We start from the raw sequence: 27,700 nt of genomic DNA on the forward strand, positions 1-27,700 counted from the left end.
ATATGAAACATTTGTTTTCACTAGCTGTTTATTGAGGAAAGTTATCGTCTAAGTTTTTGGGATAATTCCCATTTTCCATTAAACAAAGTAGCAGCAACTTTTAATTCAATAGCTCAGTTTTTTATTCAGTAACTTTTTCCTCCACCAATTTATTTTCTGCGTGCATGTGAAAAACGATGAATCAGAGGTTGCTGCAGTTAATTTGTTCATCATTCTTTGAGTACACTGAGGGGAAATAACTTAACTTAAAAGCTTTTAAGTACACTGAGGGAAAATAATTTTTCTGTTCTTGAAATCAGCCTTGGCTGCAATATTTGTTGCATGATATGGTTTAATTGATTTACCAAAGTTGCAGGATGAGAGATAAAGAGGGAGAGAATAATAAGAAATGAGAGCCCACTAAATGTCTTTTCAGTAATTAAAAAGTAACATTCATTTTCTAAAAAGGGTGAATACTATATGATTTAGGCAAAGTTTCTTGAGCTGTTATTAGATGAAAAAAATCATTCATTATTTGTTTCTAGGTAAGACAGTGAAACACATAGTTCTGCTGTTGTATAAAATAATTTCAGCTTTTTGAAGGAAGGTCTTAACAGCTCCATTTCTCTTGCAAAGTTCACCTGTGACTGACATTATGCATACAAACAGGGCTCAAATAGTGTAGCCATAAAGAGCAAGGCTACTGTAAAATAATAACCCCCAAAGCAGTGAGTGGGTTTCTTTAGAGCCCTCATAAATACTGAGTCCTATAAAAGATAGTGACACTTGTAAGAATGCTTTAAAATATATTGTAAAATTTGTGGGATTTACATATTTACAAATTGAAAGTGATATTTCTTTTTTTGCCTCTAATTGAAAATTTTCCTTAGTTTTATATATAGGCTGGTTTAAAATAAAATTGCATTTAATTAGTTACATGCACACCTTTTTAAAGTCAGTTTTCTTTGCTAAAGCTAGGGCTGCTCTGCTTTAGAACCATTTTACAGCAGAGAAGACATGCCACAGAAGCAGAGATAGGGGATAGGAGCAGCCAAAGCACATCTAGTCAACACAATAGCTCTCTTGGAATTTTTCCACAGTCACAGTAGGTGTGGAAGAACTTGTCTATGGAAATATGGAATAGAGAAACTATATGTATGCATGCCCATATGTACTTGGCATGTGTATGCACATCAACATGTCCATACTTTTTATGAACCTGAAATGATACCTGTTCATGTGGGGAGATGATCTGGTGTGGCAGAAATGTCAAAATCCCTGGATACACCCTGTCAAGTCACAAGCAGAAAGGGAGGCAAAAAGCTGCATTTTACTGATACTGGTACTGCTACCGTCAGTAAGACATGTTCTAGTTCCTAGATAATAAGCAAACTGACTTTTAAAAAAGAAAATATTAAAAGTGATTTGGGCTTCTCCTATGGTGTACTGCATTCTGGCAGGTGAAAAGGAATTTACTGCATATCTGGTCTGTGATGGTTGTCTATCCTTGCTGTATCATCATGAAATGCAACTTCAATGGGTTTCGTTTCCTAAGTATTAAAAAAAACCCTAAACTGAACAATTTATTGGGAGAAAATGTTGGTGCATGAAGGCACATATTTTTATAACAGCTCCTTAATAATGCTTTATTAAACATCCTCAAAATGACGCTACCACAATTGCAGCAATGTACTGTAATCATAGAAGTCTTTATGAACAGCTCGTACCTTTGCTGTTAAAAAGCAAGCAACTTACCTCTGTCTTTTCCCATTGTGACCAACTGAAGAATGAACCATTCACCAATGGTGACTGCAAATCTCTTTAAAGATTTAGCTGAAACGGAGTTCTGGATAGCAATATAATGCTAACTTAATCAAATGTGCACCTACTCTGGAGGCTTCAGCAGAAAACTTCCAGTGATTACACTGCTGCAGTCTCACAATGGACATTTGGAATGTGTGTGTTTTTCATCCAGGATACTGCTGTAGCAGTAACATAGCAACACCCTGCAGTGGTTCCCTGCCTCCCTTTTGCTCCCTGGACATCATCTCTTCCTCCTTCCCTCTCACTGTTCTTTCCCTGAACTGCAGCTCTGGCTGACAAGGAGACTTTGACCCTGGAGGAGGCAGAGGAAGTCCCAGATGAGATACATGGCTAGGGAAGTACCAGGATTGCAGAGATGTAGAGTCAGGGTCATGATACTGATGGTGGGGCTGTAACACTGCAAGTGTGGTTTGGCAGAAAGGACTTGTCATCCAATCTACCTCCCTGGGTTACGCGGGGTATCCATCCCCATTCCCAGGCAGGCAGTCTCTGCATCCCTGGGTGCTAGTTGAAAAGCAGGCCCAGACCAAAACCACAACCACTTTCTCCCAGTTTCCTGCATGGATTTCCACCAGCCCCTCATGCAATCAGTGAGGATAACACACTGCCTACTAGCATGGTTGAGGTCCCTGCTCTGCTCTGTTGCAGAGTAAAGAGTGGGTAAAGGAAAAAAATTGACACTTACCTTCAGCGCTCCAATTGGTTGTCATGACCAAATCAGCTGCCCTCAACAGCTTTGCAAAGCAGTGACTTGCACTATAGTAACTCTGCTGGAAAATCCTGAAAGTTCCCTGGTGAAATTTCCTGAAATCTCTGATAGCTATTGCACAATGCTGGAAACCATCCCTGATTTCTGTTTGCCTTTTTCACCAGGGAGATACACCACATGATGCTAATAGTGCCTACACCGATTACCAAAGGCAAGAGATGAATTCTAACAGGAAACATTTCTGCAGGAACACATATTTAAACCAATAAGGTTCAAGGTTATCCAGAGGCTGGAGGCTGAGCCTAGGCAGATGTCAGAATTAAAATAAATACATTTAAAAGAAGTACTATCAAGTAACTTGGTGTGGTGGGACAAATTATTACATGGCAAACCCTTCATGATGGCTACCTGATTAAAGTCTGATGATGTCTAAATTTAGAGAGAAAGAACAGAAAAAAGGGCTGAGGTAGGGCTAGCTTAGTTTCTTGCTGGTGTTGCATGTTATACTTGAATATATTTATTTTATTTAAGAGTAGGATAATTTGATATTTAACCCATCTTTAAAGCATGAAGCTCTGGAAAACCTTCAACCACAAATTACACTGCTTTATTTCTCCTTTATTTGGAGAAATTTCATTTTATTCACAGAGATGTGCACCAGTGATCAGCATTCTAAAACTTCTAGCAGGAGACCACCATGTCTTTTTAAGTTTGAAGTCCCTTTTCAGAAAATGAGTATGTATATAAAATGCATGTTACTGAGAGTACAGATCAGTAGATCTGGTGTCAACATTCACTCCAAGGCAGAAAAATCTTTGAGGCAGAGGTGAACCCACACATCCATACACTTGAACACTGTCTCCTACGTTATTCACAGGGCTTAAACTAATAGTTTCATACTTTTCAAGTTTAGCTTCCTGCTCTTGCCCTATCTTTTTATTTTCATCAAGTCTGTTTCCAGCTGCTTGCTCTGACCCTGGCTGAAATTCTATCTTTAATTGTGGCTGATCCTTTTCTGCCCCATTCATTACTAAAATTTTTGCAATGCAGATCACTAAAAGTGACCTTTGACTATCTTCCTCAATCCAGCTTGGGACGCTTTTTAAATTAAAGTCTAATTTCACGACACAATCTATTCAATGCAAGTGATTGTATTGTCAGTGCTCTGTACTGAAGCAGTTTTACTGAAAAGATCTTTTATTTTCATAAATAAAAAAGAATATATTTAAATTTTTTTTCCACACACGAACATAAAAACTCTGAAAGCTTTTAGAAATGAAAATTAATGATACAAAAATTGGGCTATCAATGTTAAATACTTACACTTTTGTTCCTACTAACTGAAATACATTTTTATCTTCTATCAGTATAAAAAGTTTCAGAATAATGGTAATACCACTAAGTATTTCCTTTAACTGAATGTATTCACATTTTCAATACACAGCTTTTCCCAGAAAGTCTGATCAGTCTATGCCTTTCTTTTCCGTGGAGTTCCATTAAGTTCTGAAGAGGCCATTTGCAGCACTTGCTGTTGCTGCTGCTTTCCAGGAGAGATCCACTCTTCTGGGCTAAACAAAACACAGCACAGTGGCTTATAAACAAAGCTTTTCTTTTACATATACACACACACATATATATATATCTATACACACACACATATATATATAATAGAGCTCCCACAAGTATTAACAATATAAACCCCATATTTGTACACAGCTTTTCATTACTGTATTTATTTTGTTAAAATGAAGAATAGCAACAGGCTAAAATTAGATAGTTTAACTACATAACCACTTTAGTTCTATATGTAGATAAAAATTAAAATAGTAACAAGTATAAAAAATAAAGAGACATAGCAATATAGTGAACACTTGTTCTGAGATTCACAGAACACTACTGGGTAAGATTTAAATAATCTCAGAAAAATGACCATCGCTCAGCAAAGACAATTATGTAGTCATGAGGAGAGACATGAGAATGGCAAAGACAGTTTCATTTTACTTAAAAGATACAGATACACAGATTTCCCAAATTTTTGTGTGTGTGTGTGCATGTGTTCAAAAACTCATCAGCACAGAGGGAATGAGAACAGATGAGTAAAACACTTTACCACCAGTTCACCTCAGACAGTGACTTAGAAAAAAATAGTGTAAGAATGATTCTATTCCAGAAGAATAATTATTTCTGTGTTCATCTATCCAGTATTTGACAGCAGACTTTTTTTAAACGAGTTTACAGACCAAGCCATCTCAAATAGTTTTGGGTGTAACAGTGTGGAATATACCAGAAAATATGGGGAATGTGATGCACAAAGACGCTGATCAGTTCATAAAGAGAAACAGAAGTAGAATTAGTAAACAAATCTTTATATGAGGCTTAACTTTTAAATGAGATACAAACTTTAAAGAAATTAAAAATTATCTTGAATATTGGCTTTTTGTAAACTCTATTCATTGTTGCTTATAAGATACAAATAAGAATTAAAAAAATATGCAGAATAAACTAGTTTTTGTTTTGAATTCAGATTATGGGAAAATAATTACTAGACTCAGAAAATACTTACCTATACAGTTTTTTCATTGTGTCTTTTCGCATTCTTTTGGGAGGAATGGGCGTGTCAGATATATCTAACATTATAGGCTGAAGTAATGATTCAGCACCTTTATCTGATAAAGCAGGAGTCATACCTATGAAAAAGTTGCAAGTAAGAACCAATAATAGAAAAATGAAGCCTGCTGGTTATAAATGGGCCCTATAGCAATAGAGTTAGACCTTTGAAATACAACTTTAGAAATGTCATAAATTTTATGGTTATCTTATATCTGAAGCAAGAGTTCAAAGATGACAGTTAAAACTATTTAAACTGTCGCAGAGTAAATGTTGATTTTTAAAATATTATTTGATATTGACATAAAAAAAAATTGTAATGCAGGCAATCCTTGCAGACTTCAGGGTGTTTCTTTTTATAGCACAATGTTTTGGTTGTGTTTCCTTAGCAAAAGCAATTCAGTTCTTAACTACATAGTCATTTCAAAGAGCATGCCAATGTTCTGCAGCATGGGGCTCGCCACACTAATGGTTATATAATCTCTTATAAGTGAGATCATAGTTTCATGTTCACAAGATACAGACTGACCACATTCTTATTATCTGAACACAATACAGGACAGTGCTGCTTTAGGCAATATCCACAGCATCATCCTTCTAAATACAGTTTTTCTATTCTTTCCCTAAAATGTGACATCTCTAAGCTACTAATTAACGTTAACAATTTTCATTCATAGTTTGAACTTCTTAGTTTGTAAGAGCATAATACATCTGGTTGCAGTTAACTGTTCTCCTCCTACAATACACCAAAATTATAACACAATAACCTACCCAATTTTTGTTTTACTAGCTTGAGGCTTTTCTCTTGTTCAGCAAGTTCCTGTTTTTTCTTTTGCATTTCTGGAGTGTTCAGTGACTGCAAATGTAAATCAAGGTCCTTATTTACATTATCAAATTTAATCACTGCTGCACGGTATTGATGAAGAAGATCTAATTGAGAAATAAAACAATAAGCCACAAAACAATAAGTAAATTATCAATTTGATTTAGAATGCTACCAATACAACCCAGAAAATGTATAAATCCACAAGAAAACATATCTTTCAAAAACACTACTTGAAAAACCATCCAAACTTATAGTGGCTGTTCTTAAAATGACTGTAAAAAGAAAAAAAATCACATCTAATATTTTGACTCCTCTTCTCTTTTTGAGTCCATCTCTTAGATGACGGTGAAGTACCTGCTAGCTCTAAAAATGATGTGGAAAACAGCTGTCACTGCACAGATCTTGTTGCCTGTGTGCTCCAAGTGAAATACTCTACCTCTGATGACATGAGGTACTTGTAGCATGCTGTGTTTTCAGCGCTACAAAGCAGAAGCTTGCATTATTGACTTGAATTGTATTCCACCTTGTGGACCAAATGAACATTTACTGAGTTACACTCTGTTCCACTATGGAAATCTAATCAAGCAGACTCAGATAAACAGAGGTGTATTTTGTTTACAATCCTTTTTCCTCTTTAAACACATGAGACAAAAAATATTTTCACATCCAGGCATTGAATAAATATGTCAAGTAATAAAGGAAGGCTTAAAGCATATTAGCCTGGACTCATTCATTTTACTTTCAGGTGAGTACAAGGTATCTTGCACAAAGCTTAACACTAAATGACCTTAAGTTTGCCATGGGGTGAAAGCTCTCACACAGAGAGCTGCTGCAGACTAACAAAAGGCACTGCAGACTCTTAGTATAGCTTATTTTACAAGTACCTTGCCAGCGTAATAACAGATTCAGCAACTTTTATCCTACAAACATTGAAAAAGAGCATGTCAGAACTAATGCTAAGTGTAAAATTAAGTTCAAAACAAGCCCTGTGTAATGAGATGCTGTCCTTTAAATGGAATTGTACTATGAATTTTCCTTTAAACGTCTAGTATCTATCTAAGTGAAATTAAAACATACCCTTTTCTTCTTCCATGATTGCTCCAGTACTAAACTTTAGAAAATTCCAATTTGATTTGTATTGGGTAATAACCAAGTTCAACAATTGAAAACATGCTGATAGACAAAGTGTGCTAAACCCAGTGTATTTTAGTCTGTGACTGACATGCTTATTGTGTTTTCCCTAGGCATAATATATTTTTTATTAAAATGCTGAGAAAAGATCTTTTTAGTCCTTATTTTTTTTTTCCTCCTACTCAACTGTCAGTGCTAAGTAGTTTTCTTATCTATATGGCTACTTTAATAGGTATGTGTGTTCTCTCCCCAGACCCCTCCATTGCACTGTCATGGATAAACTTCATGTCCTTTCTTTTTAAACTTAAGTATTTAAGAACAATCTTGTAAGTAAGACTTTTCAGTGTTTTACTCAGTCAGGTCAGTCGTTACATGTCAGAAACTGCGTCTTCTAACTTAATTCCTAACCTTTATTCTGAAATGAATAATCTGAGCACATAAAGAAATTGAAGTGATTCCATAGGAAATAGGGTAGCTTATGAGATATTCTCTCTTGAGAACATGAATTTTTCTATCACTGTTTCACAGAGCTCACTTGCACATAAGAAATTCTAAATTGATTATGGTGTTCCCAGAGTAGAAAGACCTAAAACTTGTTTCTCAGTGATGCGGGAATTCAATCAGCTCAAGCTTCTCATGCCAGTTGTTTGGATGATTATTACTGCTTATACTCCTTCTTTAATATGACTAAGAAAAAAAGGTGATTATCTCATTATTATTATTTTGTACTTCAGGAAATGTCATCACTGTAAGCTTTTAAGAAATGGCAAATTTATACACAGAACACTGTACAGCTCCTACTTCTTAAAATAACTGTATGCTAAATTGAAGTTTTCCTTTCTGTATTACATCAGAGAATAAAAAACATAGGATAAGTAATATAATTTTCTAAGTTTTGTATGTTTGTGACTTCATTAACCCACCTATCTGTACAGAGATAGTAGAGTAAAGTTTTGGCATTGGTGCTCCAAATACCATTCCTCTGAGTTTGTCCATTGGAGGAGCTTTATTCTGCAGGCCTCCAAATTTTCCATTGCTGCGAATCCTGTCTCCTTCCCTAGTCAGCAATGTAGGGCAGTGTGTAATTTTTACAACCTGCACAGGTATAAAATTGATAATAAATTAGTAACTCCACAGAAAAATCTAAGTTTTCAGCAATGCTGTTGTAAACCTTTGTATTTTTCAACTGCAATGCAACTTTGTCCCCTAATGAAAAACATATTTTATGAAATTATGTCACGACTGCTTTCAAGCAATAAAATGCATATATTAAAATTAAGCAGTATTACAATAATTACAATGACCAGTTTTTCTGGGTTTGTGTTCTCACATTTTACCAGAATTCCAAGGCAGTATTTCGATCTATACATGGGAAAAGCTGATTATCAACATGTATTAATTAGGAAGCAGTAGCAAGCAGTACAGGTCTACATTCTTATGCTCAATCATTATTTTGATTCTAGCAAACTCATAAGCTGAGAGTAAAAGTGCCCAGTATCAGCACTTCCTCAGACACTCTTGCTGGCTAAAACATGTACCATTAAACCTTAATAAAATGGGTCTCAAAGACATCTAGTAAGTTTCACATTAAGTTTATAGTCAAGTGGACCTGAAATTTCACTATGTGCCTTAGACTCCTGTGTTTTATGACACAGAGTGACTAGGATAGTACAGAAGAACTTGTGTTTAACACTAACACAGCAGAACTGAAGATGGTTATCTTTGGAAACATGATCCCATGTGCCATAGCAACATTCACATAATAGAATTTGTTGAATGGAGGTAATCTTGTCAGTGCCAATAATAGAGATTTCATTCACTGTTAAGTGCTTTGAGACCCACAGACAGTAAGCACACTTACAGCTAACACAGCAATAAACTTGTAAATTACCCTAAGTTTTTAAAGTATTAAATATGTAGCTCTGCAATATACCTGCATAATAAAATTTAAAGAAAAATTGAAACATACCTCTTTTCTGTAGTGGTTGGCAGCATCCAAGTTATCTATAATGATAGTATCACCCAAGAGCATACCAAACACTGAAAAATATAAATTTTTGAACTATGAAATTCCTCCGGAACAAAATAACTTGAGTTTTGAAAATTTAATTCTGAGGCATCATTATTACATCTTCTAAGTTAAGTGCAAGGGAAATAGCATGTAAATAATTTCTGTTTCAACAAAATTCTCTTGAGATTGAGACAGATATGGAATCTTCTGCTTTCATCAGTGAATTCATAAGGAAAAAAATGAGCACATTTCAGTGCCTTTTGGCATAATTGAGTGTATTTTCCAATAAAATACTCTCTTGATACTTTACATTTATCAAGACACACATAATAAAATCCCAAGTTTCATGAAATTATATAAATGATAAATTTTAAAAAATCTTACTGGAATGTTGAATTTTGTTCTCAGTTTCTTAATATTTTTCTTCATATTCAATGGTTGATCAAAGAAAAAAACAGTCACATGCAAAGGATCCAACTGAGCTTAAGACTCTTCTAATATAAGCCTGTTCCATACAAAATCTAACGATGTAGTAATGCATGAGATATACAATGCAATGTGGTTTTACAATCCCTCCAAGGGACATGAAGAAGAATTTATAGTTAAAAGTCTGTCAATATCTAACTTTCTGAAAATGCATAGGGTTAAAATTTTGTCTTCATAAACAGTAGAGAGGAATAGTGCGAAGCCGCGAAATTAAGTGCAAAACTTACCCAAGTAACTACAGACTCCAACTCTCCATATAAAGGAGCAGATCTGTTTAATTTTAAAAAGCAGTGTAGTAAAAGGTAGGGACTGCTACATTGTTAGAAAGAGCAAGAGGACAATAGTTTCCTAAACTGAAATCTAAGCAAAAATTGAAAGATTTCTCACAACTATTTAGCTGTTTAAGCATAACACACACAGTCATGTACAGTTCAGTCTGCACGTACTTAAATCTATGCATTACACATTTCTGAGAGGAACCGAACTGGAAACAAAGCCTAACAAAAGGAGTAACGTCTGCAATATGAGATTATAAAATTAATCTTGTGATGGCCAGTCCCTGCTCTAAAGAGCTTGGGAATAACATAATGTTGTAGGAATTAAAAAAAGAAAAAACCTGTCATTCATCTAAGTAGAGGAATGAAACTAAGACAAGAAGAAGAAGAAAGTGGTCATGGTTGAAATTTTCACAACTTCTGTTTAAAAATAATTAAAGCTAAGGCCCTCTTATTTTTACCAACAGAACTCAGGAGGAATGTATGCTGATATATGCAAATATATCATGAGGATTATTGAATGGATTATAATTTGTGATGTTTCTGTATTTCATTCTTTAAAAAAAAAAAAGTTATTAATGATTTCTTTCTTATAATTTACCTGTTTGACAATGCTCTACGTTATCTGGAAATGTTAACAAATCTCTGGCAAATACAGGATTTCCAATAGGTCTGAAGAAAGTTCTTCCATTTTTCAAGTGAGGTAAAGGTCTGGTTAAAGAAAGGGGACAGTGAGGGAGAAGAAAAGAAGAAAGCAATTTGTCCTTATTCTAATAATGAATTTCCAACCGTACTGAGTGCATGTTAACATTTCCACATTAGATGAATTATCCCACCATTATCTGAAATTCCAGTTACATTAAAGATGTTTTAGTACAACACTGATTTGTTATGAGACATTATTTCCAATAAATTCATATGACTACTTTATGAACAAGTTTTAATTCACTGTAGTATGAAAACTGAGAATTTGAACATTATAAATACATTTATACATCAGATCTTTTCTAAAGGGCATTCTTATTATATTAGCAGTCATCTTCATAAGCAAATTATTTTCAGGAGTAGAAATACTGTACTTTATTTTTCAGGCAACTGAAATAGCAAAATGAATTTGTATTACTACAGATGATTTGAGGAATGTATTCTGAAACTGGATTTTTTTAGAGTTATAATCTGATTACAAACACTATAATTATTTAAAATAAATTCCTGCTCTAGAAAACTTGTAGACATGAAGAAAAAGAAGATTATCTTATTTAATAGAAACACCTTATTAAATAAAGAACATCACACAGTAGTTAAATATGTAGAGTTGAGATTTCAGCTAACACTTCAAGTGACATTACTGTTGCTATGATAATGAATCCAGAAATTTTGTACTTCAAATCTTTAATTGAGATTTAAAAATCAAATTAGACAAGAAAAAAGAGTTGAAGAAGTATGTAATACAAACATAGAACACAGGATTTTTCTCTACCTGTTCCAATCTGGAAGATTCTTCTTGTAAATAGAATCAAGGGGTAGCACTTGCTGTCGACCTTGAGTTTCATCAAAGATAGACCGAGCGGCTTCCGTGGTCAGTGTGACTACACAGTCCATGTCACTTGCCAAGTGCCAAGAGATGACTTTTGCTGCTTCGTTATCCTCAATTTGAGCTAAATGTGCAATCTGTACCACAGAAGTTACAACAGTCAAAACAGAAACCAGGACCATGTCCCCTTTCATAGTAATCACACTAATCCTGGAAACTTAAGACAGACATTCAATTCCCCGTTGATGGCTGTGTTATGGGAGCTGGTCATTGGATAATTTTTCCATCGCTACCACTTCGTGGAACCAACGGAACTCATTGGAAGGCTCCCTGCAAGAAAACTCACCTTGCCTAGAATATCCTGGCTGCCTTTTGGATAGTTTGGGAGGGTACAAGTTCTCCTTGGCTGCTTCATTACTCCCTCTTGTTCCAACATCTTCTTTTTCAGAAGAGAATCCACATACTGAATCTGAGAATGAAAATTTAAAATCAGCAAGCATGTACCACTGGACTGAGCAGCAGAAGTAGTTATCTGCCATCAATTAACTTTCTAACAATAAACACTCAATAACCTGAAACAGACTTTTAATGTATAAGGGACCACCATGCACAATCCCAGAGAATAGCAAAAGTAAAGCTCACTGCAATTGTGACCAAACTTTCTAATTGCTACTTTTATTTTTTCTTTTTTTAATTTTTAAGGACTTCAAGGAGCATTTCACAAAGAACTATCAGTGCTTGATTAGAGACAAAACTGAAGAAAGTTTAAAACAGCAGAAAGAGACAATCATGAATGCACAGAAAAAAAAAACATTTCAGAAGGTGACTATGTCCAGGCTTGAAAAATTTAGCCAGGAGGGGGAACTTCAGTGCTGTGACTGCAATTTTATTCTACTGATTTGTGATTAATGACTATAACTTGGTCTTATTTGATCTAAAGATAATTGTTTATATAGGTGTTTTCTTCCCCCATATTTTGAAAACTTACTAGAAATTTCTTAAAACATAATTGGATCTTTAAGGGAAAACAGCAGTAGGGTACATTGCCCTGAATATTTCCAAACTTATTTTTACATGAACTTTGGCAGTAACATATCCAATGCTCTGATTCTCTAAAAAAAGTACTTTCCTTTGGCTCACTTATGCCAGAATACATCCAACATATATTGACCAGCCTCCAAAAACCCACTGTAACATCTAGCACTACCAGTAACACTGGTAACCTTAGCAGAAACACAATTATCAGAAAAACAAGACCAGGATATAAAAGACAAGGTTTTTCTTAGTTCTTTAACAGTATTTTAAAAGATCCTCACACTAACAGAGCAATATTAAAAAAAAAATAAAAATTAAGTTTGACATAGATTCACAAATTTTTCTACAGTTTAAACTTTCACTGTTTTGGTAACAGGTGTGATTCAGCAATATTAGTATTGATGTATTATTGATATCGATTTTAGATATGTTAATGGAGTTTAGTAAGAATTAAGTCATACTATGTTTGTCTGTGGTACTTCAATTTGGTGCTTTTTCAGTTCATTCTTCAGGAGAGCTTCTCTTGATTCAGCTTCTTTAACCTGACCTGAAAAAAAATCAAAAGAGAGTGAGGAAATTATAGAAAGCAATGGAACACTTAGAGAATTTCTTACAACTTTTCAGAATTATGCCAGCTGCAACTGACCCTATCTATTTCTTAATTTCAGCACAGAATATCAGAATTTTCCCACAAAGATCTTGCAATTTTGTCCAGTTTCTAAACAATTTCAGCAGATGCCATGCCTTCAGCTTCAAGAAGCAAAGGGGCCTAGACCTTGTATCAGTCTGAGAACATTAGATGGCTTTAGTTTTCATCCTCTATTATAATTGTAAATGGTTCTCCAACAGGTGAAATGGCAATACAAAAGAGAAGAGTGGTGGCTGGCACTACCTTCTTTTGTCTGTTATATGGGACACCACTTTGTCAACACTATTTCCTCTGCTCTCATATCTGAACTAATTTCAAAAACAAATGAGTAAACAGGTGAATTGCTTTCTCCCCTCTATTCACAGCATGCTTGTATTTGAAATCATCTTATTACTTAAAGTGTAATGCTGTACTCTTACTCTCTACAGATGTACATGTATGAAACAAAGATTTTATAAATATCACACTGGAATTCAAGATTTTCCATTCATAATGCCAATATGTAGTATTAAAATTATAAGAAACAGCAGCATCTTCTATGCCAGTCTGCTTCATTTACACTTGATGATTATTTAAAATAAAAATTCAAAATGCAATTATTAAAACAAACTTTTTAATCAACAGGCAGGATGATTCAAACCAAAAAAAAAGCAAGTAACATATTTCCTTCATTCATAAAGAATTACATTTGCCGAAGAATACAAACAATGACACAACACTTCTAAATAATGTACATAGGGTCAAATGTGAAGGGGGAAAATAACATTTTGAAAACACAAGACTAACTTTTTAAAAGAGGATTATCTATAGTTCATTCTCCTCAAATTGTTTTTAGGCAACTTTTGAATTTCAGATGTATGAGCATGCAAAAATGGGAGTAAAAGGCAGTCATGGATAAAAAGAACACCAGCTTCAATTTTTTTTTCTCCTTTAGATAATTCTGACATATGACATTCTACATCAAATCAAGACCTTTATAGGTAGGAACATCCAATGCTTAATAATTAGATGCTTCCCTGCAAGACATATACCCCTTCTGCTAACCTCTAATTACTATCTCTCATGATTTCAATACTGATTTTTCTCACCTTCTCTACATTCTCAAAGTCATTATAGAACAGAAGTTTAATTCACAGAAAAATTATTTACATATTTGATTGAACTTACATTTCATTTCAGTTACAAGCTGATTCGTTGTATCAAACATCTTTCTGTAAAGATCTATGGACTTGGATAATTGGTCTTTCTCCCTGGTCAGTGCTGCCATCAGCTGCTGCTTCTTGGAATCTACAGAAATAATACACAAACTTTTAGAAGAAAATACAGTAACATACTTAACTGGTTTAAGTATTAGCAAAAATCTATTAAGCTATTACATAGTTCTGAAAACCTATTATAGATCTAAAAATAGCTGATTCTAAGGAAAAGCAAATATTTTAGAGCACTTGAAACATACCATTGTAAAACATAAATGAGAGACAATATGGTTCCAAAGGTTTTTTCAAAGCTGGCAGATGTGGCTCAAAGACAAGAATATATTCAGTGCTATCTCTTCCAGGACTGTCTTCAGCCAGCACTAAATTCTATGAAAATAAACAAACAAACATAAGTTTATGCCCAAGCTTGAGGTTACACACAAAACAAACATTCTTCAGATACTAAATCTTGTAAGTTACATAACACATGATGTCTATACAGTGTTACTACAGTTTTAAGTATTGGCCTGGAAATGCCTTTTTTAACAATTAAACAAAAGGAAAATACAAATATATAGCTATTTTATTATTTAAGAATTAAGACTGTCATTTTACCTGTTTAAAAAGTCTTATTATTTTTGGCTATATATTTAATTTCAGAGACACATGCTCAGAAAAAATATCCTCTGCACTGTCTCATAAGCAAGATATCCTCAGGTGTACTTCATTCAGTATGTGAAATGCAAACAGATCATTAAAAAGAAAGACCCAAAGCATAAATACAGTGAAGGAAAAACAGACTATTCCCAGTGCTTAGTTAAAGTTACTGCTGTTACCATGGAAGTAGACAGCAAATCCCAAATGAATGAACAATATACATCCAAACACTATCATAAACATTTAATTTCTTATCAATTCCTTATTGAAAAGACATACTAAATCCTTTGCCTTTCTTTATAAAGATGAGAAATATTATAAAACCATAAGGGTAAACAGAAATAAAATTAGTAAAGGTACTATCTAAATGTGCTGCTACTTTGGCAAAGGTATCATGCATAAAATAAATAATTCTTATAATAAAACTCATACTGTTTCCACCTTTAACATGTAGAAATTGCTACTCAACTGGCCAAATCAAGAGAGGTGGTTGCAGCCTAAAAGAAGAGATAGATATATAACCTTCAAAGATAGTCTTCATAGCCTTCAAAAATATTGCAGCTACATATTTTATCAGGACAAGTCTGTAGTGGAAATATCTTTTCCTTAGAAAATATATACCAACAAAAATCTTAACATTTTTCTTCATTAAACAACTTTAGTATTCCTGGACTTGTGACTAAGGGTAAACATGTCAGATTATCACTTCCATTATTTGTGCCAATTGCACACAACTGTCTTTACAAACAAGATGGAACAATTTCAAAATACTTGAAGAACAAGAGTATGTCCCTTCCCCTGCCCATTACAAGTTATATGAAAAGGACAGAGCATAACAACCAACAAATCCTTTCCACACGGAATTGTGACTAGTCTGAAGTCCGTGAACTCAGTATAAACCAGATGCCTGAAAACTGCCTGAAGAGGGGAAGAGATACTTCACTGAAATGCAATTAGTCCCCATGGATGACTGGGGAACACAAGTGACTGTCAAAAGCAGCAGGATCACTTTAGATCATAGTAATAAAAATGAAGAAGCATGCAAACCCCCCCTCCCACCAAACCAGGAATACTTAAGTAGAAAGAAATACTCCATCGGCTTACACAAAAAAAAAAAAAAAAAAAAAAGAGGGGGAAGAGGGCAAAACAAGCCAAACAAACAACCCCCAAACACCATGAAACTTAACACACTCTCCACTCCATTACAGAGGTTAGCTTTGTCAGTGATGGAAAACTGGAGTATTTAGGTCACAATTACACATCAAGAAGTTACTACTACATGGAGATAAGCCAAAAAAAATTTATTTCTGCATTAGCAAGGCGTCTTAGAAATTATCCAGTCATTTTATCTGAACTGTCACAGGTCGTATATGGGGTTATTATTACCCAGGTAAAGGTGTTCAATTTACACCTTGTTACCACAGGTAAATACAAGATTTGCAGCGTGTTTTGTTAGACCAATGGTTTTAGCTGATCCTTTAGCTGTACTTTTGTACCTTTTCTTAACCCCATCTGCCTGGGGAAAAATGTGTTCACAAACCAATTAATTTATTACTTCTGAAACATGGTAGAGAAACCAGAGAAACCTAAGAGTGTACCATAAATCAGTCAGTGTATTAATTTTATCTGATACCTCTGTTCAGTCTCTGCATGTTATTTTACTAGATTGTTTTTCATACATATTTTGTCACTTTTCTGTATGGATTAGAGTAGACTGAAATTTGGCAGATTAATAACATTTGGCCATGTTAACTAGATGTTTCTGTCCTTGACTGTTATTGACAGAGAATAACTTACGCTGTATCATTCAGTTTCACATATGTAGCTCCATAAAAGCAGTCAAAGTACTGAATAAAATATATTAAGAAGTTTCTATGTAGGATCTGCAGATTTTAGGATTCTACTGGGATCTTATGGTGGTGATTTTCAAGATGTATTTGGAGAATTTGTTTGGATTGCTATGCAGTGTCTGTCTCCATTTGGCACACACTGATGTCGGTCTGTCATAAAGCTACTTCCAAAGAGCGAGTTAGAAAAGGTGGCTGAGAAAAGGTCCTTAAAAAGTTGGATCTTCCTTTGGTACATCTTCTAACTGTTTGAAGACTTCTGTGGATGTCAGACTTTTAAAATACGTGACAACCAAATGAAGTAGGGGTATAATTTTGCTACACCATTCTTATATGATATTTCAAGTTGAAAACAAAAATCAATATACAACTGTTTCACCACAGGAATACTATTAACTGAAGTTCTGTGTAGGCTTGACATTGTAGACAGAGATTGTGACCATTCCACTCAGAAGAAACTCCACATTCAGCTGGATTTTCTTCGGTGTGTTTTGAAGAGTTCTTGGTTTTGTGCATGTGCAAATTTTACACTGTATCTTTGTATTATATTTTATAGCAACTGTGACAGATGGAACTTACAGGTTTTAAAAATTCAATCTGTATTTGTTGAAGAAAAAGTGACTGCAGTGATGGGACTACAATATTCAGTACTTTCAGAGTATGCATGATATCAGAGATTCAAACCAAAATAAGTAAAGCATTTTTAACAGCTAGGTGCATTAATGAGTGAAACAAAGCATAAAGAAAAACGGTGAAGTTTTATCTTCTTCAAATGAGGGTAGGATGCCTTTCTACAAAGTATATATATGCCCACTACTTAGACAAAAAAAGAGCCTAGCAAAATTTAATGAGAAATATATGAAGAAGCCAAGTCTAAATGATCTTAACAGCCTGAGAGTATTATAAAAAAAAATGTAAAATACTGGTGATATTAATGGTTTAAGTAAAAACTCTTTAAGTGTTATTCACATATGAAATTCAAATGAAGAAAACGTTTTTCCTAGATTTTCCAGTGTCCTGGTTCCTAACTGAAAGTACCTGCACCTCCCTTACTTGTAAAGGATAAACTGTTTAAAGAACGTCCTTACTTCAGTTTTTCTGAAAATCAACAACCAACCACGGAAGAAATAATAATCTACTTATTTCTAAGGGAAATAAGTATACAGTATAAACTAAATCTCCATAGAGCACAATGAGGTATAAGATAACTTTGAAACTGCAGGAAAATAAGCCTCACTAGACACAGTGTTCATGGAGCTGTGTATTTCAGTCACTTACAATTTCAGCTGATCCACTCTCCAATGGAAACTCTACTGTACTGACTTTCCCCTGAAACTGCGGGATCTCTATATCTTCTTCATTAGGGCTTTTAATTTTTGCTATTATCCTGCCAGCTAGATCAAGTCCAGCGTGGTTGTTGTATTCATCCTGTGAGTAAAAAAGAAATTAAAGTTATTTTGGGACTGAACTTTATTCCTGTACTGCCCTGGATTTATATGGCAAGGTGCTAGCAGTCTCTGCAGAGGCAGCCTCTGTGAGGAGAGACTGGACATGGCCACTGCTCCAGCTGATCCTGCAGGGACAGCTGAGCCCCTCAGCCAAAATAGTGTTTCTTTATATTTAAGAATGGGCAGAAATGCACAGGCGGTAAGAATGGAAAAAAAAAATAAATAGAGAAAACAGCAGAGGGTGAAGAAGGAACAGCATAGGAGGTATTTGGGGCACCAGAGCAAAAATTCCCCTGCAGCTCACAGGAGAACTACACAGGATCAGGTACTTCCCTGTAGCCCATGAAGGACCACGGTGGAGCAGAGACCCACATGGAAGCCCATGGAGGACTTCATGCTAAACCAGGTTGATAATTGCTGGACTGCAACCTGTGGTAAGGGCTCACAGTGGAGCAGTTCATGAAAGACTGTGGTCCACAAAGGGACCCACAACTAGAACAGGGAAACTGAGGAAAAAGCACTGTCAGGAAAGAGCTGAGGAGCTTTTATGGGTTGACTGTAGCCCCACTCCCCATCCCCCTGCAACGCTTGTGGGAGGGTGCAGATATCTCGAACAAAGCTGGGCCTAGGAAAGGGTGGGGCAGGAGGTACTGCTTCAGTTTTTTGGTCTTTGTTTCTTATTACACAAATCGTTTTTAACTGGCGATTAAATTAAATTACTTTTACAGAAGCTGAGTCTGCTTTGCTATTGTGGTAGCTAGTAAATTATTTTCTTTTATCCCTGTGACTACTCAAAGTTCAAGAAACCTTATTTTTTGTAATATAAGACTTCTAAGAGAAACTGTACCTGGGAAGAAAAATCATGGAAACATCTGCTGTACACATTTTCCCACTAGAATCTATTCTTGAAACAATTTTCTTGTGTGGCAACAAGATATGGATTTCAATTGAAATACCTGACAGCAAGTACCAAACATTTCAGTTTTGGTCATCTGTATGTAGATGAAAGAAGATGGACCTGTCATATGCTGAAAGACCACTGATTAACATCTTTTTTTATGAAGTGAATCTGCAAAGAAACTGTAGCAATGCCTTACAGCAAAATTCAGTTTCGTTTTAGCAGTTTTCTACTTTTCCTTAATTATGATTTTGAATGGAAGTATACTTACCATTAAATGGAGGTATAAATCCTTGACCAGTGTACGGCTGGTAAGAGCTCGAACATTGGAAACTGCTGGAGTAGCTGGCAAAGAGTCAGGTAACAAGCGTACAGGGTCATTAGGTACAACTTGAATTATAATCTAGCAGAAAAAAAAAGGAAGAATGAAACAAAACAAAATAAAAGAAAGACTCATATATTTGACAGCAAATCACCTGCACAGTTGGGCTGCTCAAAAAACACTAAAACAAATGTATGTGAAATTCATGGACAGACCCAAAATAAATTAGCACAACCTAGCAGTTCTGCTAGGCTGCAAATTATGCACCTCTGTTATTCCGTCAAATTGTTGGTTATAGCAGTTAATGAAAACATATTTTGATAATCAACAGTTTTAAATCAGTAACTATCAAAAATTAAAATCAATTTTTTTCAAAATTTGTGAGTGAAAGTATTTCCATTCTGTACCTACAAAATGTTGTAACACTTCACCCAGATGATTCTGTATTATGTGTTCTTGGCTACTTGCAATTAATCATAGATACAAACCTGTTCACTATTTAGCATATTTATCTTATCCATAGCAAAGGTAAACTGGATAATGTAAGTGCCCACTCGCTCTGGAACCACTTTATCCCTAGAAAAACCAAAAATAAAACCCAAACATGAGACAATATGATAGTCACAAGTATGTAGGTACACAAGCAATTAAAACTCTGAGTAGTCCTCTGAATTACTTAGAAAGTCCTACTAAGGCATAATACTCCTTCTTCAGCAAGAAGGCCATCAAAATTCCTCAAGAATTAGAGTAAGGTTTTTGGAAGCTTGAATGAAGGAAGTCTCCTCCAAGAGTTTGTCTCGTCTAGATGACAGGAAGTTTGTCATGGCCTTATTGTTCAGAAATCTGCAAGTCTACACCATTTAGTTTCCTATTCAGAATTTTCATAAAGCTACCACAATAACCATTTCTCTCCAAATTTAATAAAATTTTCTTAAAATCAGAGTATCTAGTTCCTCCCTTAGTCAGATTGTACAAAGTTGGGTAACTTGGACCACTGGTCAAGGCTGAGTATAGTGAGAGAGAAATAAAGAGTTTTCCTTCTACCTTACAGCACTCCAGAGTGTAGATTACTGGCAAAGAAGCCCTACCACCAAAAAATGAAGTAAAGCCCAGACACCTGAGGTTCTGCTGCTATAATTTTATCCAGTAAAGAAGGCCACATGGCATCCAGAGGACCTTTGCAGTATTCAGCAAGGGACAATAGTGACTTAAAAATGCTTATAAACTTTTGAAGAGATGCCAACAGCCAAGATGCAGGTATTTCTCCAAAGCATGATATCTGGCATTCTTGAACTGATTAATGATTCTTGTTTTCAATATACAGCAGTTTAACTTTTTTGTCAACATTAAATAATTTATTTATTCTGATTTTGTTTGGAAAGTAATAATATGCAAGATTCCTTAGAATGCTTAGCTTGGGAAAAAATGAAATCCCAAAGCTTAAACATTTCTAGAACAGACCATGACTTTTCCTTTTTTAGATTTCACATACAGAAGTAACAATTCTTTTCTGCATTTTATCTAGCTTCAGATTGACAGTAGCATCTGCCTTGTCAGGATACATTAAAACACTAATTACTAAATAATCAGCTAAGGATCTCATGGCTGGACAGACAGAGGCTTTAGAAAAAGAAACTACACAATTGCTATGGAAGTTGTTTAAGACTGCATAATGGCATCCATGTTACTGACTGGCAATAAATAGATGAAAACCATCTGAGAGTGTGCCAAGAACAGGAAATATTGAGAGAAAGTCACTTGGGAGACGGTGATGCCACAGACACAGGCAGAAACAAGTAAAACGTACTTTCCTACAAGGGCTGCTAATGGGCAGTGTCTAGTCTTTTTTCAAATTTTTCAGTAATGTTGGGAGTTTTAATTCTGGACATTTGTGGACAACTAGTAAACTACCTATGCCAAGAAAAGCCCACTCCCAGGAGGCAAAAGCTTGAATCAATAGCCAGTGCCATAGCTATTTAGCTAATCCCATAGATTGCCTACTAGAAATAGAAGTAGAAACAATGTGGCAGTCAGGCACCAGCTTATAATGAGCTCTAGTTCTGCCACCATTCATTTAAAACACTATTTCGGAATAAGTAGCCCAAGGAATGATTACTAACAGGACCAAAGTCATGGCTCAGGATTGATGCACAGCTAGAGAAGGTAGTAAGTCTGCTTTGTCCAGCCTGGAATTCTACAGTAGTTAAAGCAACATTGAAAAGAATTAAAGAGAGTTACTGTATAAGTTATAAGCTGATGATTTAGTTCTCTCATTGCTAGTGTTTCTCAAAATGTATTCTAATATATTATCTTAGACTCCTTTCTTCTCTACTCTCTGATTCTACAAATGTCAAAAGTATCTAGGAAAGAATACAATCTTCACCTCAGTGCATCTCGCTAGTATCTTTCACCTCTTCTGTATCATATTAATTGTGTGATGGACTGTTATTATCAAAACATACTCTTCTTTCTATTTCAAACTATGTTTTTTGTATAGTAAGTTCCATGAGTAATTATAGAATAAATGCTATTATACCTGAAGTAGAAGAAGCCATCTTCCTTGTCATCCTTCACTTTACTACAGCTAAACGTTATAACCTGTAAAGATGCAAAAAATTTAATGCAATATACTGAAAGTACTTAACTTGTAATGTGCTACGAAGTTTTAATGATTTGCAGTACTGACAGCTGACAGTCAATGAGACTGTCTGTATTTTAGAAACTAATTTCATGTTCTTAATTCTCAGTCTTTTCTTTGCAAAATTCAATGTGGTTACTTCTAATACTCTCCCTGCTATGAGTTAGCTTCTACAGAACAGCAACATTTTTGTCATTACCATAGTACTGATGCTTGTCCAATCTGACAACTTGTAACAGGACAGACACTGATAAACATGGAGGGTTAATCTGCAATATTTGTTACTTAAAATCTAGAACAGGACACAGATCTAAGTCAAATGAAAGACAGCTTGTACTATAAGTATGTTTGTTCTATGCTGGCATTTTCATACCCATTTTGAAAATGCATTTTGCTGACTTACATCAATTGGTGTCCTAACCCGGCTGCTCTGTGCTTCCCACATTTTCATAGAAATCCGTGCTGGATTAATATTTTTAATAATGGTGTCATCTTCGGAAAGAACACTAACCATAAAATCTGTAGGATGAAAAACATGTTTTGAAGACTGTTTTTATTCAGAATTAAGCAGCTCAAACTTCATTAATTTCTGTGTCTCCCTCGTACTTAAGAGAAAAAAAATTGTATAAAACAAGCATTTCAAAAGGAGCCAAAACCACTAAGAATTTCAAATCAAGCATGAAAAGACTTCTCTCCTTATCCCTGTAATTAGACCAGGTAACAATCCTTAGGAAACACCAAACACCTACTTTATGACAGATTAAAAAAAAAATCCTAAAGTTCAAGTCTGCCTTTCTCAAATTATCATTCTTATCAAAACAGCACAGCAGGCTGCTTCTTGCTCTCAGGAATGAGTACCAGTAGCTAGTTAAGTAAGTGATTCCTTCCTTAAGGACTGGAAATCCAAATCCCCCTCTTCCTTCACAGTTGCTTTATTTATTACAGACTAGGATCACACAGTTGTATCTGTTAGAAATAGGCTACAGGGAGACATTTCACTCTGGCTGACTGGTTTTGCAGTCAAAATACCTGCCATTTTATATCCCAGTACGAAAAATTTCACTTTTCCTGTATGTCCCATAGAAAGTGCAGTGATGCCAAGGAAATGGAATCCAAACTAGAACAAAGCTACCCTTCTTCTAGTTCAAAATGTGAACAAAGCAAATAGGTTTAATGCATGTAAATGAACTTGCACTGTTCATGCAGGACTGAAATTTGCACTTTAAGGAAGGACTATGATTTGATGTGCATGAAAAATTCAGGCATGAATCCCTCAAAGATTACAGTGTCTGCCCTCGGGTATACCTGAGATCAACAGTAAATCAAATAACTAGGATGTTATTTTATTTATTTAATAAGATGAGGCCATTAATACAGAATTTATTATTTAATTTTATTTTAAAATGTAATGTCATATATACTATATCTATTGTCCTGAAGAAGCTGTTTAATTCTCCTTCTTAACTAAGAGCCTGGTTGATTTACACTACACAGTACATTTGAGAAATGTCTGTTTGGCAGGGAGGTTGGAGGTAGATGATTTTACAGATCACTTCCAACCCAAACCACTCTGTCATTTTATGATTCCTCCAGGAAAAATTAAAATACCTTGTGAATTTAATCAAGGTCATAACACAGTATGGAGTATTTTAAAAACCAAAAACCTCTTGCCATAAAAATGTTGGCTGATCAAGTTATGACAGCAAACAAAGAACACATTTGTGAGAGAATACAGCAGGAGAAAAGAGTATTTTGTGTTGTCCTCCTGCTGATTACTTTTGGTTTGTCTTGGCTCACAGTTGGCCTAGAATTTCATAGCTATTTCCTTTGCTGCTATTCCAGAGAAAGAGATTAGGGAAAACATACATGAGCTAGTTCAGATCATATTTTAATAAGACAGAAAAGAGAGTCTGTAATTTTACCATTTATAGATGGATAAAAGGAGCAATTTGGAACAAATAAATAAGGGGTCTTTTGAAATGCTTTCCAAAGATGACCTACATATTTCTTCTGTCCAAGTGTTACATCTCAGACACAGCTGTTACAAAGAACTGAGAAAACAGACCAAAAAAAAAAAAAAATACAGTAGGCAAACCACCAAAATAGTTTTTCACAGGTTTTCAATGCTCGTGAGTGATTGGTTTCCACCAAAAATTCTTATACTTACCAGGAAAGGTACCTCCTGCTGGAAAAGAAGGACTTTTGTCATATTTAACATTCAGGCAGACAGGTTTCTCAGGATCAGGTAGGACATTTATTGTGATTACAAGACAATCTAATATGGCCTTGTTGTATGAGGCTTTAACCTGTAAAATGTGCTCTCCCCTGCAATATACAGAAATCATAAAAATGGATGTAAAATCTCTTCTGAAAAGACCATTTTCAACTAGCTACAAGTCTGAATAATGTACATGAAAGCATGCTAAACACTATCTAGCAATGCAGTAGTAAACAGAAGAAAAAAAAGGAATGGTTAATGCCATGGTAGATAAGTCATGAGTTTGAGTTATTCTTAAGATACTAACTTACTAATTTAATTTTGTGTTAATATTTCATTATTTTGATCATGTTTAATTGCTTGTAATACACTAGCAACTACAGCTTCAAGTAGAAGACACTAAAGCAGAAAGCAGTTAAAATTGTGAGGAGCATTCTGCTTTGGTAAGTTTCCAAAGAGTGAATCCCAGTACCATTCACATATAGTAAAGTTCACTGAAAATATATGTCTTCAATGCTATCAAAATAACTAATTTTCTTTACAGCATAAAAAACGTAAATTTCAAGGTTTATTTTCAAAAATTCCCAGTTTTTAAAAAAATATAACTGGGAATATAGTATTTAATTGCATAGAGGTTGTACATCCCAGCCAGTTTTGATTATGCTTTAATAGTATGATGTCACACCTGCTTCTAACCTCCAGTAGTAAACTGACAACTAATATTCATCATCCTTCCACCAAGTCACAGACATTATAAACACACTGAGCACCATCAACAGCATTTAAAACAATGCTGTTTTAAATTTCCAAATGCAAGAGTATTATGGGTCAAATCCTCCATATTTGAATACAAATAACAAGCACCTACTGCTAGCTTCAAAATAACCTAAAGCCAACCCAGTCTTGCTCTGAAAACTCAGGGATACAAGGAGTGGGTTGCAGAACTGTGAATATGAGGAAATGATGAATTTGAAAAGCCATATGGGACATAAGTGTGTAAGGGAAACTATACATGAAGTAAGCATGAAGAAGCACAAGATGAAGAAGCAGGAGCCACAGGACATACATCTGATGGAAACGAGACTTGAGCAGTTGAATTGAAAATAGGAAAAATGAAATACATCTATTTAAAACTCCTTTGGACACTCTACCTAATCCTTTAAAACAGTGTCTAGCACACAGAGGAAGTGGGATCTAAACCCTCTTAAAATGTATTCCTACTTTAAAAGCATAGTGTCTGGAACTGGACACCTGAAGACTGTACATTTCAAAACTTTAAAGCGGTCTACAATACCACTTGCACTAGGTGCAGGTTTACAATAACAAGTTGAGGTTTACCATCGCCAGAAAAAAAACAAGATTCAGAAAATTACAGCAGCAGCTTCTCAGTAGATCAAAAGAAGCAGCTACTGAATTTTATTTAGTTAAGTACTTAGTATTTTATAAGTTACTATCTGGCCATTGACCTGCATATGAATAGTAAATCTTAGCTCTAGATTAATACTTGGTAGTACTTTATGAAATCCATCTGGTTTCCACCACTTACCTAGGTGCATGAATACTAAAAACTCCCAGGTTAGCCCTACCAGTATCATCTGTTTTATGTTGCTGGTTTGAAGGCATGAGCTGTCAAAAAAAAAAAAAAAAAAAAATCTTTAAATGATACAGAAGTAGTCTTAGGATAAAATGTTTATCTCATTTACCTGCATACTGCCTGTTAAATTGAGCTGTAGCTAAATTTTTGCACTGTAGTTAGGGAAAGATAAAGTGTTACCAAGAAAATTTTAAGGAAGATGTTTCAAATTCTGCCAGTTTTTAAAAGCAATCACTTCATCTGAACTAGGATATTTTCTTCATTAATATATTAAAATATTTTATAAGTGTTATTTTTTTTAATTGCTACTGATGCTATTATATCATCTATAGCAGATGTTAATCTGAGTGTATTTTCAGATCCAAAAACCTTCTACAAACTATTTAGTGCCTGTTACAGTATTCCTCCAGTTCTCATTCAGTTTTGGATCTGTAAGATAAAGGAGTACGGGGAATGCATGCTGCAACTGCATAGTATCAGGCTTTGGAGACTTAAAGGGTGGGACCTGAAATACAGAGAAGATCTTATTTGAGAATTTCTGTTCCCAAAATCTTCTTATTTCTTTTGGGCATATGTGCATACAACCTATTGGAAACGCCAAGGCAAAGCACCCTGTAATAAACACTTTATAACAATGATCCACCTTGGCGTTCAGAACACTTTCTCCTGGACACATTGCACTAAGCTAAAGAACATGCGGACTCTGAGACATGCTGCTGGTGCTCCCTGGAAAGGCATAAAATCTGAAAAGACACAGCATGACATCACAACATCTCTTTGACCAGGCAGCACAACCATGCAATGCTATTGCCAAGGTTGTGTCTTCTCTCAAGAACAACGTAACTAGAACCCATAGTGAGCTTCAGCTGACACCATAAAGGCAGTAGTTGGGGCAAAGAAAAAAAAAATCCCCAAACTGTGAGGCAGGCTTCTATGGCAAGAGAGTAAAAAAAGACAGAAGAAAAAGTTCAGGTTATCAAGAAATCTACTTCAAAATATCCAATTTAAAAAAGTAATAGTAGCATAGTTAAATTGGGCAAAAGCTAAGGTTGTGGCACAGCTCTGAAGGAGTGAACAAAAGAACATTCTTGGCTGTTGGTTATTCTGAGAAAACTGAGGAATGCAAGTGCACAGCAAACAGGAATAAAAAGGGAACAGGACCAGCCCTGAATGAAAAAATGTTATGTCCAGAGGTGGATGAATATATACTGTGTTGATAATATATATATATTCAATATAACAGTCTCTCAACTGACAGGTAAGAATGTTTGACAGCTTGATTATTCTTGCTTAAAAACAGGAATAAAATTTTAATAAACGGCTTCTTTCCTTTGTACAGACCAATGTGAAAACCACCTGATACTCATACCTCCCTTATGGAACGGACAGTAAATCTGGGACTTAAAATGGACTTAAATCTGGGCTAGATTTGCATCATCAATGTTTTAATTTCATTTACCCTGCCAACGCTTTTCATAGGATAATCAAGTAGGGCCCAAACCTGCTGACCAGCTTTACATACAGAACAGTAAGTCATACATTCAGGAATCAAAGCCAAAGAACCACTAGATAAAAATTATTTGATTGCTAGTTGAGACTGTATCATCGTCATTACTATCATTCAGTAAATTACCTCTGATAACATGAGGGATGTGGTGGTGTGATGTGCACGCAAAATTTGGAAAAAGGTTCAGTAGGAGATCTGGAATGTATTTGAATAATACTCAGACCATGTTGTACCTGAATTTTGTTATATTTGTGTCCTGGGACCTGTTTATGTTATTTGTTGCCACTGTTCTTCTACTAGATCAGTTAT

The 27,700-nt window shown here is 35.0% G+C and overlaps 1 protein-coding gene across 1 annotated transcript in view; it reads right to left on the minus strand.

Annotated features, from left to right (window-relative positions):
• Window positions 1-3,691: 3,691 nt before the first annotated feature.
• Window positions 3,692-27,700, minus strand: part of SMCHD1 (structural maintenance of chromosomes flexible hinge domain containing 1) — a 69,830-nt gene continuing 45,821 nt past the window's right edge. Inside the window, exons 31-48 of the mRNA XM_030266056.4 lie at window positions 25,837-25,916; window positions 24,240-24,397; window positions 22,476-22,591; window positions 21,971-22,032; window positions 19,923-20,010; window positions 19,384-19,515; window positions 18,045-18,194; window positions 14,523-14,649; window positions 14,234-14,353; window positions 12,879-12,964; window positions 11,729-11,851; window positions 11,329-11,519; window positions 10,450-10,559; window positions 9,046-9,116; window positions 8,000-8,171; window positions 5,891-6,049; window positions 5,076-5,199; window positions 3,692-4,080 (exon numbers count right to left, since the gene is read on the minus strand). Of these exons, the coding sequence (XP_030121916.2) occupies window positions 3,981-4,080; window positions 5,076-5,199; window positions 5,891-6,049; window positions 8,000-8,171; window positions 9,046-9,116; window positions 10,450-10,559; window positions 11,329-11,519; window positions 11,729-11,851; window positions 12,879-12,964; window positions 14,234-14,353; window positions 14,523-14,649; window positions 18,045-18,194; window positions 19,384-19,515; window positions 19,923-20,010; window positions 21,971-22,032; window positions 22,476-22,591; window positions 24,240-24,397; window positions 25,837-25,916 (2,169 nt within the window). The 3' untranslated portion in view covers window positions 3,692-3,980. The remainder of the gene's footprint in view (window positions 4,081-5,075; window positions 5,200-5,890; window positions 6,050-7,999; window positions 8,172-9,045; window positions 9,117-10,449; window positions 10,560-11,328; window positions 11,520-11,728; window positions 11,852-12,878; window positions 12,965-14,233; window positions 14,354-14,522; window positions 14,650-18,044; window positions 18,195-19,383; window positions 19,516-19,922; window positions 20,011-21,970; window positions 22,033-22,475; window positions 22,592-24,239; window positions 24,398-25,836; window positions 25,917-27,700) is intronic.

Source organism: Taeniopygia guttata, chromosome 2, assembly GCF_048771995.1.
Source record: "Taeniopygia guttata chromosome 2, bTaeGut7.mat, whole genome shotgun sequence".
Classification (NCBI taxonomy): Eukaryota; Metazoa; Chordata; class Aves; order Passeriformes; family Estrildidae; genus Taeniopygia; species Taeniopygia guttata.